The sequence below is a fragment of the Abramis brama genome (assembly GCF_963993115.1).
Source record: "Abramis brama genome assembly, chromosome: 5".
NCBI classification, from domain to species: Eukaryota; Metazoa; Chordata; class Actinopteri; order Cypriniformes; family Leuciscidae; genus Abramis; species Abramis brama.
In genome coordinates, this window is record NC_139967.1 from 8822582 (window position 1) to 8841036 (window position 18455).

At 37.2% G+C, this 18455-nt stretch overlaps 1 protein-coding gene across 12 annotated transcripts; it reads right to left on the reverse strand.

The window, feature by feature from the left end:
- Positions 1-575: 575 nt before the first annotated feature.
- cdca2 (cell division cycle associated 2) lies at positions 576-17642 on the reverse strand. 12 transcript variants are annotated; one of them, XM_084113608.1, is made up of 13 exons: positions 17411-17642; positions 16681-16841; positions 15885-16015; positions 14612-14756; positions 11029-11183; positions 10700-10811; positions 8031-8338; positions 7810-7870; positions 7574-7732; positions 7060-7154; positions 6467-6541; positions 6030-6192; positions 576-1767 (listed from the first exon to the last, which is right to left on the reverse strand). In XM_084113608.1, exons 2-13 carry the CDS (start codon positions 16838-16840, stop codon positions 836-838), a joined length of 2496 nt encoding a protein of 831 aa, XP_083969734.1. In that variant the 5' UTR covers position 16841; positions 17411-17642; the 3' UTR covers positions 576-835. The 12 variants fall into 12 exon arrangements, with proteins under 12 accessions (XP_083969734.1, XP_083969728.1, XP_083969733.1 ...); XM_084113602.1 differs by having other exon boundaries at positions 15885-16027; positions 16681-16869; XM_084113607.1 differs by having other exon boundaries at positions 16681-16869; positions 17411-17629.
- Positions 17643-18455: the final 813 nt, after the last annotated feature.

Genomic DNA, 18455 nt, shown 5'->3' on the forward strand with positions numbered 1-18455 from the left:
TTACTGACTGCAATTTGCTTCATACATTAAATCAAATGTCAAGAACATGTCTGGACTCTAGACCATATTGCACACCCCAAAAAAACCTGAAACGAGAAATATTTTAGAACCATTACAATTTCTGAACATTTTGTTAATGCAAAATAAACACAAAGCCTGTAAAAAATATATATATATATAGCTCTGTAAATTAAATATAAAATACAATATACACACACAAAGTTGTGTTTTTTAAAACAGTTCTTGTATTAATTACTGTATAACTAACTACTGTATATTAGTAATTAGAATAACGAAATGCATTACGGTATTGAGAAATGTGCTTACCTGTTATGAAAATTAATGTCACAAAACACACACACAAAAAAAAATCTTGATTTTGGGTTGAAATATGATCCAGAAATGTTTTCATAACATTCATCCATGTAAAATTTAAAGCAGGCCCCATGACTTGTTTCAAATGTGATGCTAATGACAAATAGTGCCAAATGGAAAAGAAGGTTCAGATGCAAATATTGTTTTGAACTACTGAATTGTGAAGCAGACAAATATACAGAAAAAGAAAACAAAAAACGTTGTCCTGGGATAGCCATTTATGTAAAACAAAATGATCGCCACGGGAAAATCCCATTCAAACAGGATCCTTCATCTAAATGAAGATTTAATGAGCAGAAGTAATCTAACAATTATACAATCTTCTTAATAAGAGGCAATTTTCATCCATAAACTCTAAAAAAAATTCATTTAAAACAATACATATAAGAGAAAAGAGTAAAATTTTCATTAAAAGTTTATTCGACAGTAAACCGCTACTGACACAAACGATTGATATCAGTTATTCTCCCAAGTTTGGTGTTGGTTCCTCAGAGGCCTGAAAGAAGAGTGGTTCCATCACTCCGCTGAGTCTTCCACGCGTCCTTCTCCGACCTGCTTTACTCAGCTCCGGGGACGTGTGGTCCACCCAGGCCAGGCCCACAGCCTGCAGGTCCATGCTCCTCCGGTTCCTCAGGCTGCGTCGCACTGAACCTCGACTCTTCGCCACAGGTTTCAAGATGTCGTCGATGTTGAAGTCATCCTGCTGCCAGGGGGCCAAACTAGGCTCTTTAGGTCCAGCGTTGCTCTCTGACATGCCAACAGTAATTCGCTCTGATTGACCACTCTCATCGACATCGACCTTTACACAAGGACTTTTCAGCACTGTTTGGACACGTCCACGTCTTTTATTACGTGGTGTTTTTTGCTCTAACCTCTCAGTAATTTTGGAGTCTTCATTTGGTACCACATAGATGTTCAAAGCCTCAATTTCCTCGTTCTCAGAGCCCTCAGCTTCATGACGCACTGGCCTATCAGAACTGTCTTGGTACATTGGGCTCAAACCTGCAGATTCATTTGGGTTTTGGCTCTCAGCATCTTGTTTCCCAGTTTCATAATCTGATTCAGTATTGGAGTTAATAGCTGTATTGCAGAGCTCCTTTCTCTTGGCTGCACCTGAGCTACGACGTTGGCGCTCAGGCCTCCCCGAGTCGCGTTTGGCCTTGGAAGACTTTGACCCTGTGTTTACTCTTCTTGTGGGACTCTGAGTGCCGACTGAGGGCTCCAAATAAGCCGCGTTCAAATCCGGTTGGTTGTCAGTGGTGTCTGTCACAGAGGAGCTCAACGTTTGCTCGTTGTCATTGGTCTGTGTACAGGGAGTACCCAGAATTACCATGGGGCAAACTGTCTTGCTATGGGCAAGGTTGGGTGTCTGAATGCAGTCTTGCTCTCCATCTGTGTGGGAAGAGAGTAATACCTTTACATTAGGTGTTCAAAATGCCAACATAATATAGTTCTGTGTTAACAAAGCTGTGTTCTCTTACTCTGGATTGTAAAGTTAATTCAGAATATATGTTGAGAGAGCTAAAATGGATAGTTCATCCAACAAATTTTAAAATGCCCCTATTCGCTCCATGCACAATATGGCGACCGTTGACATTCGAACTTGAGTGTGTGGGCCAGTATTTCCGGTGAAAACTTCCGGTGATCTGACAGCGAGAGCGGGAGACAGTGAGAGCAAGAGACAACAGCGACCGAATTCCATTACCAGAGAGATAATTTTTCACAATGAGTGTTTTTAGGATTTTAGGACTTGCCTTTCAGAGGGTGACAGCCTCAGCACTTCATTGTTGTGTGCCGTTATATACCGTTTCGTCACGTTACAACAAAGAAGTCAGGTTTCATGCATTCCCCATTGACGCTGCGGTACGGGCTGAGTGGATGCAGAAGATCCGGAGGGATGACTTCAACCCGACCAAATTTTTAAATGCATATAATTTTCAGTGCATTTCACCCGTGTGTTTCTATGCTTTCTATTACTGCATTTATGTGCAAGTGAGATGAGTAAAGACCATCTGTTTCATAAATCATTATCTGTCTGGTGTTTATAAGCAGCACATACAGTATTTTGCTACGTGTAAAATATACACAAACTTATCTATATTAAATTGTTTGTGGTACCTACAGTTAAAAATGTAAATGTAAAATATGTGATGATAATATTGATCGAGCAATTGATGCAAGTAAGTGAAAATATATGCGCAGAATTGAGAAAATAGTATTTATGGAGATAAATTGTAGCCTATCACAGGGCAAACGTGTGAATGTTCACGGTGCATTTTATGCAAACAACTCTAATCGTAGTTGTAACTCTATATTTACAGTAGGCATAATTGTCGTTGCGTATGTTTATGCAGCATGAGTCAATACAATCTTCTGTTCGTGAACAGTTGTATTTCATTCATTAATCTGACTATGCATCCGTGCATTTAATTGCCATTGGCTCGTGTGATAGTAATGTGGATCTTAGTAGTATTTTAATTGATTCTATAAACAACTATAAGAGATAATTTTCAGCTTTCTCCGGATCCCTGCACCGGGCGTCGTGCAAAACTGGAAGTGTCTACCCCCACACTCGCTGATCGGAAATCCAACATGGCGGCCACGTGCAACTAGCCTATTATGTTTTTTTTAGGGCTGTGAAAATAATGCGTTAATTTCGATTAATTAATCTGAGAAAAAATAACGCGTTAAAAAAAATAACGCAGATTAATCCATTCCGTATTGACCTTTGAACCTGGAGCCGTTCTAGCCACCATTCGACTGTAAAATGAAGGAGGGAGACGAGAACGCGCTGGCGCTGCCTGGATCATTGATTGGAACATTTACTTATAAAAAAACAGCCAGCATTTCAACGTTGATTCACCGGTGAATGTAAGGGACCAAGGTCGAATCAATGTTGGATTATGTTTCGATTGTGCAAAACGAATCAACGTTGAAATCGTGACGTTGTTTCACTGTTGATGTTGTGATGTTGTTTCATTGTTGATTTCATGATGTTGTTTCACCGTCTCTTCTTTCAATATGGGTGAATAAAGATTGTACAGTGAGGAAAATAAGTATTTGAACACCCTGCTATTTTGCAAGTTCTCCCACTTAGAAATCATGGAGGGGTTTGAAATTGTCATCGTAGGTGCATGTCCACTGTGAGAGACATAATGTATAAAAAAAATCCAGAAATCACAATGTATGATTTTTTAACTATTTATTTTTATGATACAGCTGCAAATAAGTATTTGAACACCTGAGAAAATCAATGTTAATATTTGGTACAGTAGCCTTTGTTTGCAATTACAGAGGTCAAACGTTTCCTGTAGTTTTTCACCAGGTTTGCACACACTGCAGGAGGGATTTTGGCCCACTCCTCCACACAGATCTTCTCTAGATCAGTCAGGTTTCTGGGCTGTTGCTGAGAAACACGGAGTTTGAGCTCCCTCCAAAGATTCTCTATTGGGTTTAGGTCTGGAGACTGGCTAGGCCACGCCAGAACCTTGATATGCTTCTTACAGAGCCACTCCTTGGTTATCCTGGCTGTGTGCTTCGGGTCATTGTCATGTTGGAAGACCCAGCCTCGACCCATCTTCAATGCTCTAACTGAGGGAAGGAGGTTGTTCCCCAAAATCTCGCAATACATGGCCCCGGTCCTCTCCTTAATACAGTGCAGTCGCCCTGTCCCATGTGCAGAAAAACACCCCCAAAGCATGATGCTACCACCCCCATGCTTCACAGTAGGGATTGTGTTCTTGGGATGGTACTCATCATTCTTCTTCCTCCAAACACGTTTAGTGGAATTATGACCAAAAAGTTCTATTTTGGTCTCATCTGACCACATGACTTTCTCCCATGACTCCTCTGGATCATCCAAATGGTCATTGGCAAACTTAAGACGGGCCTTGACATGTGCTGGTTTAAGCAGGGGAACCTTCCGTGCCATGCATGATTTCAAACCATGACGTCTTAGTGTATTACCAACAGTAACCTTGGAAACGGTGGTCCCAGCTCTTTTCAGGTCATTGACCAGCTCCTCCCGTGTAGTTCTGGGCTGATTTCTCACCTTTCTTAGGATCATTGAGACCCCACGAGGTGAGATCTTGCATGGAGCCCCAGTCCGAGGGAGATTGACAGTCATGTTTAGCTTCTTCCATTTTCTAATGATTGCTCCAACAGTGGACCTTTTTTCACCAAGCTGCTTGGCAATTTCCCAGTAGTGCTTTCCAGCCTTGTGGAGGTGTACAATTTCGTCTCTAGTGTCTTTGGACAGCTCTTTGATCTTGGCCATGTTAGTAGTTGGATTCTTACTGATTGTATGGGGTGGACAGGTGTCTTTATGCAGCTAACGGCTTAAACAGGTGCATCTAATTTAGGATAATAAATGGAGTGGAGGTGGACATTTTAAAGGCAGACTAACAGGTCTTTGAGGGTCAGAATTCTAGCTGATAGACAGGTGTTCAAATACTTATTTGCAGCTGTATCATACAAATAAATAGTTAAAAAATCATATATTGTGATTTCTAGATTTTTTTTTTTAGATTATGTCTCTCACAGTGGACATGCACCTACAATGACAATTTCAGACCCCTCCATGATTTCCAAGTGGGAGAACTTGCAAAATAGCAGGGTGTTCAAATACTTATTTTCCTCACTGTATGTCGACGTTGAACCAATGTTGAATTATGCTTCGGTTTTGCAACACATGCTCAAGATTGTAAAACAAGTTTTATTCTGAAAAAACAAAAGTCTAAAAATACTTTCTAAAACAGATGAAAAACATCTCAAACTTTAAATTGCAGCATTTTCTAAGTAATGTTAAAAACCTGTAGAAGCAAGTGTAAATAATGTTTATAATTTAATGTTTAATATTAAATGTATAATTTAATAATGTTCAATAATTTAATAATGTTCAATTGTATTGTATTGTATTGATTATTTGCTAGGCACAATTATTTCAATGCTCACCCTTTGAACATTTGAACATTATTTCAATAACATGTTCAACACAATTATTAATAATAATGTTCAATTATTTGAACAGTGAAAATAATAATAAAAGAGTTTTTGAACTTTAATGTCACTAATGCTGATTATTCATTGATTCATTTGAATTGAAATATTTAATACTTTCACAGCAAAAATTATGTATGCGATTAATTTCGATTAATTAATCACAGAGTATAATTAATTAGATTAAAATTTGTAATTGATTGACAGCCCTAATTTATATGCAATTAAAATGTGATTAATTTCGATCAATTAATTACAAAGCCTCTAATTAATTAGATTAATTTTTTTAATCCTAGTTTTTTTGAATATTCCCTTTCATGCAGTGTATAATATAGCTGTTTGTGAATGTAAACATTCTACAAAGTTGTAAAGTTGAAAGTGCACAATAAATAAAGTTATTGTCTCCCAAAAGAAAGAATCGCAATTTAACGCATCCTTGCTGAATAAAAGTATAATTCTATAATAATAAAAAAATCTTACTGGCCCCAAACTTACACATGAAGGTGAATAGATAGCAGAACATATTTTTGTGCAATGTACTCATCAGTCTTAATCTGCAGCAGATGAATCTAATTTAGATGAATCAGTCCATTCAGACTAAGCATGGATGAAAAAAAATGGGCTGAATCATAAATGAAACACTTGGACAAGAGTACCTGTTAGTTTTCCTGACTGGGTTTGTGTTGGTGTGTTGCTGAGACTGGTAGACATTGTCTCAAATATGGGGCTGAGCAGAGGGTTTTTTGAAGCATAGTCTCTTTTCCCGTACAGAGAACGATCCACCTTATTGCCAAATTGTTTATTTACTCCTGACGTCTTCTGAGAAAAAAAAAAGAAAAAAAAAGAAAGAAAAAAAAAAGCTGTAGTGAGGAACATGGACAGAGTTCACACAAATGTGCTCAAAGGCTCTAGACGTATGAAATCACACATCATGCTATTTATATACCAAATGCTAAGTCCAAGTCACATTAGTGTTATTATTTCAAGCTCAATGTCAGTTTGATGCCAGTGTTAATAATCAGAGCTTAAAAAGCCCCTGTTCACCAAGACTCATCACATGTCAGCTTATAAATCCACTTTTTAAGCTTCATACCTTCATCTTTCCTGAAGCAGAAGCTGCTGCAGTACGCGAGCTTCTCCTTTTCTCAGTCTCAATCTCCCCTGGTTGCTGAAATAAAGGAACAGAACAGAGCTGGATGAGTGAAATTATATATTTTTCAGCCTTCTGATGTTCTTCAATATAAAGCCTAAAAGCACATTGAAAATCTGGGATTTTCTAACTTAGAAATAAAGTTTTATAATGAGTTTAAAATGAAAAAGAATATAAAAGTCAAAAAGATCAAATTTTGTGCTGATAATACCATTTGGGAAGAATTTTTATTTTTAGAAAAATGCAACATTAAAATGGCAACAGTGGCTGTTTCAAATTATGCTTTCTCTAACTGAATAAATAAAAGCCTGGTTCAAAGAACTCTCTCACAGTAAAAAAACTCTAAATCAAAATAAAGTACAGACAAGGAAGAAAAATTATACCAATATACAAATATATAGATATTACAAAGTACATTTGGTCACAAAGTGTCCATTACAAACTCTTCTGAGTGATAAAGAGCTTAATCTCTTCTTTGAACTGATCCATCAAAAATGACAGTTTGAAATAAGTGATTTGTAGATACGAGTCCTCACCTTCCTTTTTCTACTGCGAGAGCGAGTTGGTTTAGTGCTGGAGTTAGATGAACATGTCTTTTCAGAGATGGCAGAAGACTCCTGGTCAACCTCTACTGCTGACAAGAAACATGAGTGTCAAATGTTATAAACTAACTAAATACATATTGATGCACTTCTCTGAAAAACATTTAATTAGTACATAAGAGTCTTAACAACTAAAGTTAAGAAGTATTTAAACAATGCATTTCTGCTAATAAGTTTACATTCTCCTTGCAGAATCTGTAAGAAATTTATAATGATTAAATATTAAAGCTAACACAAAAATGGGAGAAAAATAGACAAACATAAAAACAGATGTGTTGTAAATGTATTAGAAGAACAGTAGACTTATATTTCTGCACTGAGCTCTCATAATCTTTATCCTATTTTGCTTCTTTTTTTTTTAGCAAAGAGAAATAAAAACTGGTATGAATTTATTATGGGCGAGAAAGAGAGCATTCTAAAAAAAAAAGTGGAAGAAAGTTTAACTCACTGGAGACGGAGAGAGCCAGTGGCTGATCACTAGTGGGACATGGCAGTATTTCCTCTGTCTGTGAATTTAATGGTTTATCATCTTCCTCTTGGAAAGCAGCATTCATAACTTCAGAGTCTTCAGCCTGAGGCTGCCGTGGATCCTCAGCAGAGAGTACATCTACAGTTTTACATACACAATTAGAATACAGACCGAAGAGAAACTTTTCTTCTGTTCAAAATCGTTTCATAACTCACGTTTGCAGTTCTCTGAAGGCTTGTGTGAGGGAGACTCTTCCTCCATACTGGGAAAACTTATCTGAGGAGATTAATTGGAGAAAGGCACAAAAACTCACCATCAATACATAACTTTATAGAGGAAGGAGCCTGTGTGCAATGACGGAATAAACTCACAAGCCACTGACATGATTAATCTACAATCAGATAAGTTAGTTTGGAGAAGCTGGCAAGTGTCAAACCTTTTCGATCTCTTCAAAAACTTCATCACTGTACAACAGTCCAGCACTGCGTCTGTCAATGACAAGGACAGGAGAGGCTCCATTGAACTGGGGACTGTTGAAGTCAGGTTGGGGAAGAGGGGCATCAGATCGTTGAGGGGTCTTCAGCAGAGAGCGTTTAAGTCCCGTAGATGATGGAGGACACATTGGGGTGCCTCCTTTTTGCAGTGGGGTACTGGGAGGGAGGGTTTTGTCAAAGAACTCTGGAGAGAGCGGTGCCCCAAAACGAACACGCTTCTTCTTGCGCATAGAGGAGCCCATGTTATCATCTATAAAGAAAAAAAAGATTTCATGAGTTTAGTATTTAAAAACAAAATGAACCTGAACCATAAATAAAGAAATGGATTAAAGGCTCATATAATAGATTTTTATCAACAAATATTCAGTGATCTTTTAAATAAAGAGATCAATGGACTATGAAAACATGACATTATCGTTTTAACGCTCTTATATATGATAAATCGCTGTAGATCCTCAGCAGTGCAGAGCACGAGTCAATGGAGATGGTTGGATTGTTTCCCGGTGTGGGCGTGGCCTAAATGCGCTCTGTCTCTATAAGCGCCACCTACTAACAGAGAGGGGATTTACACTTTCACTCAGTCTGTCTGCGGTTTTTGTTTGTAAAACTCAGACCACATTTTAATGTACTATTGTAAATTTAGTTAATGGAAAATAAGCTAATGTGCATTTTAAAAATGTACGCAATTCGGATAAGGCATCTAGAATTTTTAATTGAGCGGATAAAATAATCATTTTGGCTCATCCTGTTTCTTAAAAATGGTTTCAAGGCTGGAAATTGTTAGGTTTATCATTTAATAAAACATTTTGGTCAATACTTTATCTGAACATGTAATACATGTTATTAGATATGTTGTAAATCAAAATCCTTCTGCAGTTGCTGCAGGTCGTTAAGGATTTTGAATGTTAAAATAGGGGTCTCCTGGAAAAAAGGTTGGGAACCACTGGCCTAGAGAACCTCCTAGTGGTCATTATATAAAACACAAAGGCACCTACATGAGACATTTCTTAACTTGACAGCTTTAACTAAAAATATACACAAGCTTAAGATAAATTATTCTGATATGAGTGTTTTCCATAAAATGTGTTTTAATTTGTTCAAATTCATGCAAACTTACCCACATTCAAGTGTTGATAAAAACAGAATGCATGAAGCTAGAATAAAATGTTTTTTGTTTTTTTTTGGTTCGTTTAAAAGCAGAGCGTCTGTTCTTTCTTTTGATATATTGCATGTTCATATATTCATACAGCAAAATATTCTGGGGGCCATGAAAATTTGGTGAAAATGATCAAAAACGCTGGCGGTGGCTGGCAACTTAAAGGGGTGGTATAATGCCCCTTTTTACAATATGTTAAATAAGTCTCTATTATCCCCAGAGTGTGTATGTGAAGTTTTAGCTCAAATACCCCACAGATAATTTTTTACAGCATGTTAAAATTGTCCCTTTTTGAGGGTCAGTAAAAACGCGTTGTTTTGTGTGTGTCCCTTTAAATGCAAATGAGCTGCTGCTCCCAGCAAAGAGGGTGGAGCTTCAAGAGCTTTTGTGTGTGTGTGTGTGTGTGTGTGTGTGTGTGTGTGTGTGTGTTAGCACCTCCGATTACCTCACAAAGACACACTAAAATGTCAGAAACTGTTCTTCCTTTTATGTCTAAACTGAAGTCGGACAATGATGGAGAGACAACATGTAGAATGCAACAGGACGTTTCTGAATGGTTATTTGATTAATTTATGTTGCTGATGTGGAGTTTACTATCTTTAATTAGCATATTCTGTCATGATAATCTATAAAGTCGCTCGTGTGGGATCTGTTGTAAGATGCCTACAGAGTGACATGCTATTGCATTTGTGTTATGTACTGTACTACAACAACTCTTCCTCTTCTCAACATGGACTGCGTGTTCCCGGGGGCGGGTTTATATACATTTTAGGGTTAGTGATGTCACTAACCCGGGAAGAATGTTGTGTAGTCCCTACCAGCCATTTGTTGTAGTCCTTAAAAAACGATTTCTTTAAAAGCAAATATCTTCCCTTGCTTTGAACTTTGAGCGTTGTAACTTTCGCTTTTTCTCGCTTTTACTCACGTGCCAACAATTACCCCTCCGTGTGCCATATAGGTTGCCGACCCCTGGTTTAGGCTATTAAAAAAAAAAAAAATGTAATTCCGCCAAAGAGGAACTTTTGTTTAAAATAAATGTTCATATAAAAGTAGCCTACTTTAGTGTAATATGTTACCATATCACCAGATTAACACTGAGAATTTGAATAATTGTAATGTGACAATCAGGTGCGGATATCTAAATCAAAGAATATCATAGGTGCGGGCAGATAATTTATTTTTTACAGCGGATTCGGGTGACTAGAGCTGACATGCGCATCTCTCTAATGTATATATAATACAATGTCAAATAAATGCTGTCCTTTTAACTACTTATCAAAGAATCTTGGAAAAAAAAAAGATCTGAAAATTCAGCTTTGCATCACAGGAATGCATTACATTTAAAATATATTAAAATAGAAAACCATTATTTTAAATTGTAATTATTTTTCACAATATTACTGTTTTTCCTGTATTTTTGATCAAATAAACGCTGCCATGGTGAAGTTCCCTTACCTGCTGGCTTAACATCTGGTTTTGACAGCATGGGTGAAGACAAAAGCTCATTCTTTGCATCTGAATCCACACCTGATAGAGACCTCTGGTTTTGAGACTCAGAGCATTTCACCTATAATCATAGAAGAACAGAAGAACACAACGCTGACTACAGGAACACCACCAGACTAATAATAGTGACCGCAAAGTCTGTTCGAGTTAGTGTAGCGTCCATTGGTTGCATTGTAAGCACTTTACCTGTGCCACTTTATCTGCTAATGGCAATTTAACAGATGATAAACTGTATATCGAATATCAAACATGGTGCCGTTAAATGCTGATATGTTTACCCCTTGCTCCTGTTGTATTGTGAAAGTGGGGTAGGGGAGTGGCTCCTCAATAATCTTGTCCTCACACTCGACTGGTGGGGCCCAGCAGCGTTTCTTAGAGGGAGGCGGCGTCATCGAAGAGAATTGACTTTGCTTAGTCAGCGTGTTCTCCTTTCCTACAGGACAGACAGTAGCAGAAAGAGATGTCCTCATCGAGATAATGGCCCAAGATGACATTTAGCAAAAACAGGTCATGCTACATAAGAACATAATTAATCTATGCTCATTTTAAAATTGCAGTGAATCAGCAATTGCTAATCTCAATAGTAGTGGACCAAAAATGTATGAAAGCCACACAGAGAAAGACAACTCTGTAGGACTAAGAACTGCTTCTAATGATTTGAATCCTATTACTGATTCCAGTTAAAGCACAGCATGTAAGACAGAATCCTATCGCTGACATATAAATCAAAAGAAAAGCAGCTGCTTATAAACTTTAATATGTTCATATTTCAGAGGGGTTTTAGTGTTATTATAACGTTAAATAGCATTCAACCTTCCAAGTTGACATTATGAATTTTAAAAATTAGATAGTATTGAAAGAACTGTACTACTATTCCTTTAGGGCTGGGCGATAAAACGGTATCGCTATTTATCAATGGTACACCATTGTTGGTAACGATATACATTTTTTTTCAATATTCACAACTTTCCTGCAAGTCTTATTGGGCGTTGCCATGACACTCGATACTTCCTGTTGACGGTATCTCAGTTCCGGTTTAGCCTAACGCTTAATGAAGCTAGCACACAAGGGATACTCGCGTCGTGGTACAAACAGGTGAAACTGATTACTGACAAGTAGTAATGCTGATAGATTAAGCAATGGCTCCTTGTGGCTCAACGTGTACCGTTGTCGGGTGCACAAACAACATGCGAAAACTTAAGGATTTTATGAATGGGACCCGTTTCCAACATAAACGGACCCTCTACGCAGAAAGAGTGTTTCTTGTACTTAGAAAAAACTGTAGTACAACTGTATATTTTTTTTTAAGTGGTATGTTTATTGTTTTCAATAATTTGAAAATTAATTTGAGAATTAACTTGAATGTGCAGCAGTTTGTACAAATACAGAGTATGTAGGCCTACTATATTTGTAGTAGCCATTAAATAAGACCATTTAGTTTCATATTTGTTCAAATATTATAATGTTATTTTTTCCATCTATGTTGATTATGAAAAGTGAACCCCATGATAGGATGCATCGGGAGACATAGAGTGGGTCAGACATGATTTTGTTAATGGGTCAGACAGATTTCTTCATCAAGTTTTGTTTTGTAGACAACCTTTCTTTAAAGTGAATTTCGTTTTGTATAAATTGTATCTTAATTTTAATACATTTTTCATCAACCAATTGCCTGGATTTATAAATATAGCAGACAATATAAATCATGACATGGAGGCGCCAGCACCACGGTCACTTGCATTGCATGTGAACAGGAGCGCATCTCATCATAAATGAACCGAAACTCAGACATGAGAAATATAGCCTATCTAAAAAAGCTTTAAATGTCTTTAAACGAAACAATTCAAAATGAAAAGAAATAGGCCTAGGTTACTCTCTGATTATGTAATCCAAGATGTGCATTTCTCTCTAGGCTATAAGCGCGTTCACTACGGAGATGACGATCGTCAGCTTCATCTTTGCAGCAGACACTGACAGAAAAGACTAGTTTATTAATAAAAATCAATGCACGCATGTCACCGGATTTACAAATGCACATCTTGCTTGTTGCACACACACTCGGCACACATATTATGTCGAAATAACGAGATATTGTGTTGAAATAACATTATTAATAATAATAAATCTTTAATAATATTTGATTGAATGCCGATTGTTGTGCTTGTTCAATTTAATAAAATGAATACTTTAAATAATTGAATATTAAATATTAAGTGGCCAATTTTTGCTCATTTATTAAAAGTATTTATATATAATATATCTAGCACCCCCTCAGCACGTTAAAAAATGATCTGACGCCGCCCCTGGTTATAACTAGCCTGACTACGTCAGACTTCGTACTTCCACTCAATTTCATTTCGCTTCTGTACTCAGTCTGAGACCGCGTCATAGTTTTCCGTTTTCCTCCGGCCTGGAAACAGCCGGCCAATCAACGAACAGAGGGCGGGCTGAGAGCCGTGACGTAGACGCTGATTGTACCGTGGATGCGTAGATTTACTTCACATAATCTGCAAAAGTCGTTCACAGCCATGTTCACTCCGGTATTTCGCTCGATGGTTTTGTTTTCGCATCATACATGTGTTTACAGTGGAAGTTAGATGCGGCTGAGCATGCGCATAACACACGCCATAGCCAAACGTTATGTGATTGGCTACGGGTAACCAATGATTTTAAGCTTCAGACTAGCGCCCCCAGGCGGTAAAGAAAACGTTTTTCTATTACGGAACTCCAGACTCTCTCTACGAAGCAAAGCGAAGTAGCAGAGTCTGGTATTACCAGGCTAGGTTATAACGGCCCAGGTATTAAAAATGGTTGGGTCTAAATCGGGCTCGGGCTCATAATTACAGTTAATGTGTCGGGCCGGGCTCGGACACAACGGGCTCATGTAGGGTCGGGCTTGATTTTTTTGGACCCGATCTAAGCTCTACTCGTCATTACCCAATCAAGTTGTTTGGGCTTGTTGAGGCTCTTGTCTGATAGCAGTATCTTCAGGCTAACGTAAACCGGAAGTTCGTTACCGGCTTGTTCTACGTTGCCATAGCAATCATGGGAAGGGTCGATATTTTCATCTTACCTAACCGTGACACCACTGTGTCGTATCTAACCGAAACGTGAATTTTGTGGAAAGTTTGCCTTGATTTTTCCACATTTACACTTTTACAACATTTTAAGTTCAAGAGTTTATTTAACACTTACTTTTTTTATCTTAATATTTACATAAAGAAGATAGTTTTGTTTACATTTATTTTTGTTTTTGACTGCTAAAACTAATATAGCCTAATTTGTTGTTTGCCTTAATAATGTGGATGAATAATAATAATAAAAAAACAGAGGTTTAAATTCAAACTTTTCTACTTGTCTTAAAAAAAATGTAAGGTTATAAAAAATGTCAATAATATCGATACCGAACGATATGAAACATTATATCGTGATAATTTTTTTTAACTATATCGCACAGCCCTATATTGCTTGTTAACGTTTGAATAAAACTTACATATTCATATTGTCAAAACCTGAAATGATCACAAATTATTCAAACTGGAAGACTGGATATGCTTATTCAATCTTTTTATGAACACTGAAAGCCCTCTGAAATGTAAACACATTTATTTTAAGGCTCATAAGCTTCAGTTGATTCTGCACATCATCTTGCTGCGCTCTAACTGGGATCAATGGAGGAAATCAAATTGCGTCAAATTTATTATGGTGCCTGCTTTTTCTGAATAAGTTCTATTGGCTGGAAATGGCAAGCAATGACAGTATGACATTCTCTTAATAACTTCACAATTTCATCTGGTCCTACAAGCCTGCATCTGAAAGACATTCTGTTTTTATGTTGGCAGCATTTGAGGAGAGACTGACCGTTCCTAGAATATTTAGCCAAAGTACTTTTCGCATTTTTCTTCTGTTCATCCTCTTCGTCCTCCTCCTCCATCAGACACTGGAAAGCAGCCATCTTCTTCTTCAGAGAGTCACAGCGTGAAAGAAACGGACTCCCCTGCAAAAGCTTCATGAGGAGAGGGCACAAAGTTACAGCAGATAAAGAAAAATGCAAACAACCTTCATCATCATCATACTGACGTTAAACAATGTGGCTCACTCTTTGAAACACATTCATGTTGTATTACACCAGAGGATCTTAACTGGTGGGTCGTGTCCCATAAATGGATCACAAGTCTGTCCTGATAGGTTTGTAGGCATTGAGGGATAAAGTGATGCTTAATCAAATAATCATATAATTATGCATTTTGGATAGCAAATGAAATGGGCCCATATCTTTTGTTGTTGATGTAAAGGTCTGTGTGTCTAATCCAGTGGTTCTCAATTCCAGTCCTCGTGACCCACTGCTCTGTACATTTTGTATGTCTCTCTTATCTGACACACTCAGTTCAGTTCATGGAGTCTCTCCTAATGAGCAGATGATCTGGTTCGGGTGTGTTAAATAAGGGAGACATACAAAATGTGCAGAGCAGTGGGTCACGAGGACTGGAATTGAGAACCACTGGTCTAATCAAACTATATGGTATTCTGTCACACATTTATGTCACTAATAATTTGGCTTACTATACTTGTGCAGTTCTTGCTCAGTGTTTATTCAATGTGTCAGGGTGGAATATCACTTTTGCATTCACAAAATTCAATGAAATCAAAATTGACAATTCTTATTTTTATGAAATATTGCAATATTTATTATAAATGACTTATCTATGCACATCTTTTTTTCCCCATGTTTTTTCATGTGCCCTCATAATCTTTAATCAAAATAACTTCCCCTCCCTCTAGCAATGACATCTTTTCTCTGATAATGTGTTTACTGGCGCGAGGGCGGGACAACCTGTTACTCACATATGAGATCACAGCAACAGGAAATCACAACCATCCAATCAATTCATGATGGACAAAATCAAGTCCCTACATTTTTTTGTTTTGTTTGAGAAGTCATTTTTACTTGGATATACGTCACAATAGGGAAGAAAAGACGATCACAACAACTCATGCCCACCTTTAATGATTAAATCAATTATGCTTACTTTTGTCTGATAAACACTTTGGTACTGTGTTAGGTCACCACTTAATGATCAATGTAAAATCTGGTTCGTAAAGCAAAGACAGCTGTATTAGACCATGCATCTACCTGTGGTGTTCGAGGAGGTGTTTTTGCAGCTTGTCTGGCTCTGAAGCAGATAAGAGAGTTCGTTTCTGGAGATCCCCGGACCCCAATCGTGGACCTCCTCCTAGACTTCAGTTGAGCCACTCTGGACTTATCTGAGGAGATAACTCCGCATGAAAAGTGTGCTTTCAGTTACATTTCAATTTAATTTAGTGTGCTTCACTGACAAGACAGAACTGCATAGGGTAAAATTGTGCAAAATAAAATAACATCGTACAGAAAATGATGATAAATAATAAATATGTAACAATAAAAGGCATTAACTGAACAAAAAGTTCACAAGGCATATACATAAGGCAGGGATAGTTCACCCAAAAAATTAAAATTCTGTCATTAATTACTCTCCCTCATGTCGTTCCAAACCGGTAAGACTTTCGTCCATCTTCAGAACACAAATGAAGATCTTTTTTTTATAAAAGATCTTTAATAAAAGCCTAAATTCAATCTGTTCATCATATAAAGTGATTGAGTCTCTTAATAAAATTTGGACTAAACCGCTCAATTCATACGCATTAGTTTTATGAACTATCAATCTCTTGAAGCGAGCTCTATGAACTTTTCGAAGCATCAAAGTGGTAGTTGCGTATCTGTCAATGGAGGAACAGAGAGCTCTCAGATTTCATTAAAAAGATCTTCATTTGTGTTCAGAAGATGAACAAAAGTCTTACAGGTTTGGAACAACATGAGGGCGAGTAATTAATGACAGAATTTTGATTTTTGGGTGAAATAACCCATTTAAATCAAGTTTTTTTTTGCTAACCTTTAATCTGGGATGACGATAAGAAGCTGTCTGTTGATATGCCAAACTGTGAAGGAGTGAGTTTGGAGAAATCCACATCTCCAGCAGCTTCAGTGTTCTGCCGAGAGGGAGACAGGGCTGCCAGTGGTGGTCTGCTGTCCATGGCTTCAGTATCCTCCATGCTTGAGTCCAGTACATAAGAAATGAGATCTGAGTAGTAAATAAATGAACTGAAGATAAGAGACTGTCATACTGAATCTTCAGATAGTAAGATCACAAGGTCTTCCACTCTTCAAGACTAGTCATAACTTTTTTAAGTCTGTTACATAAAAGGTAGATTGTTCTGAAAAGTAAGACTGATTAGCCCCCGCTAATTGCTAACGTTAGTTGGTCAGACTAGTTCTTACAACAGATATTAATATAATATACAATACTTCAAACTCACAGCATCTAAGCTTAATTATCCTAACCACACATAATTATACGTTACGGTAAGTTGAATTTTATTGTTTACATTTAGCAGCTATGTTTATGGAACTGGCCCTGGACAGGAGAGATTTACTTTATGCACGTCTGTTAACATCTCTAAACATCAGGCACTATAAGAAACATTACATATTTGCATTGCTTTATCCTACTGTGTAGCTACCAACAAAACTACAACTAGTTTAGATATAGAAATGTTGCATCTAATATGTAAAAACAAATATTTGTTTCTATTGTACTGAAATGTTCAAACTTCGCTCCTTACCGCACGTTAAAACGACGCAAATATTCTTCCGCTGTGAAGGAACCTGAAAGCAACTGAATGGACCTTAAAATAAACGTCTTTTTACAGCCACTAATCAACGATACATCTGTATATAAATATTACTGAATTTCAAATGTGTTCTTGTATGTGTATTTTCTGGACATGAGAGAGTGCTATAGTTCTAACGCATCTGGTTGTCCTTGTCCATCTGGCAACAACGTCCTGTTCATATGAATCAGCCAATCAGGTTTAAGAAAATGCGTCATGTGCTTCAAAACGGCCAATCACATTCAGGCGTACCCAACGTGCCTGTTGCATATTGTCACGTTATGTGTAGTTCGTAGACTGAAAAAAATGGTGTAGTTCTAAAGGAGATGGTTTAAAATTTACTATATATATATATATATATAAAAATAAACATTTCCTAAAACTGTACAATACATACAGTACAGTAGGTTGTCTACATTCTAAATTAAGTAGCCTATTTTAAAAAGTATATATATTTCACCCTAAAATGTTGTCATCATTTGCTATTTTTAGAGCTGAAGTAGGCCTATCTAATAAGGAAATATTTCTAAAGTGACAGCAATTTTCTCTGCATGCTATATTATTGTGCTATAGAATGCCATTAGAGTCATAGTGCAGGTAACTATAAAACATTGTTTAATTTCAACTGTAAAACACTTTTCAACCTCCTCTAATGCAAGAGGAACAGGCTCATCTCTATTGGGTTTCTGCTGGCACATTGCAGCGGGCAGGGTTTGGCTGGTGATCTTAAAGGGATAGTTCACCCAAAAATGAACATTATGTCATAGTTTACTCACCCTTAAGTTATTTAAAACCTGTATGAATTTCTTTCTTCTGTTGAACACAAAAAATATATATATTTTGAAGAATGTTGAAGAATGAAGAATTGTGCCCCACAACTGTTTGGTTACTGACATTCTTCAAAATATCTTCCTTTGTGTTCAGGAGAAGATAGAAATTCACACAGGTTTGGAACAACTTAAAGGGTTAGTTCACCCAAAAATGAAAATTCTGTCAG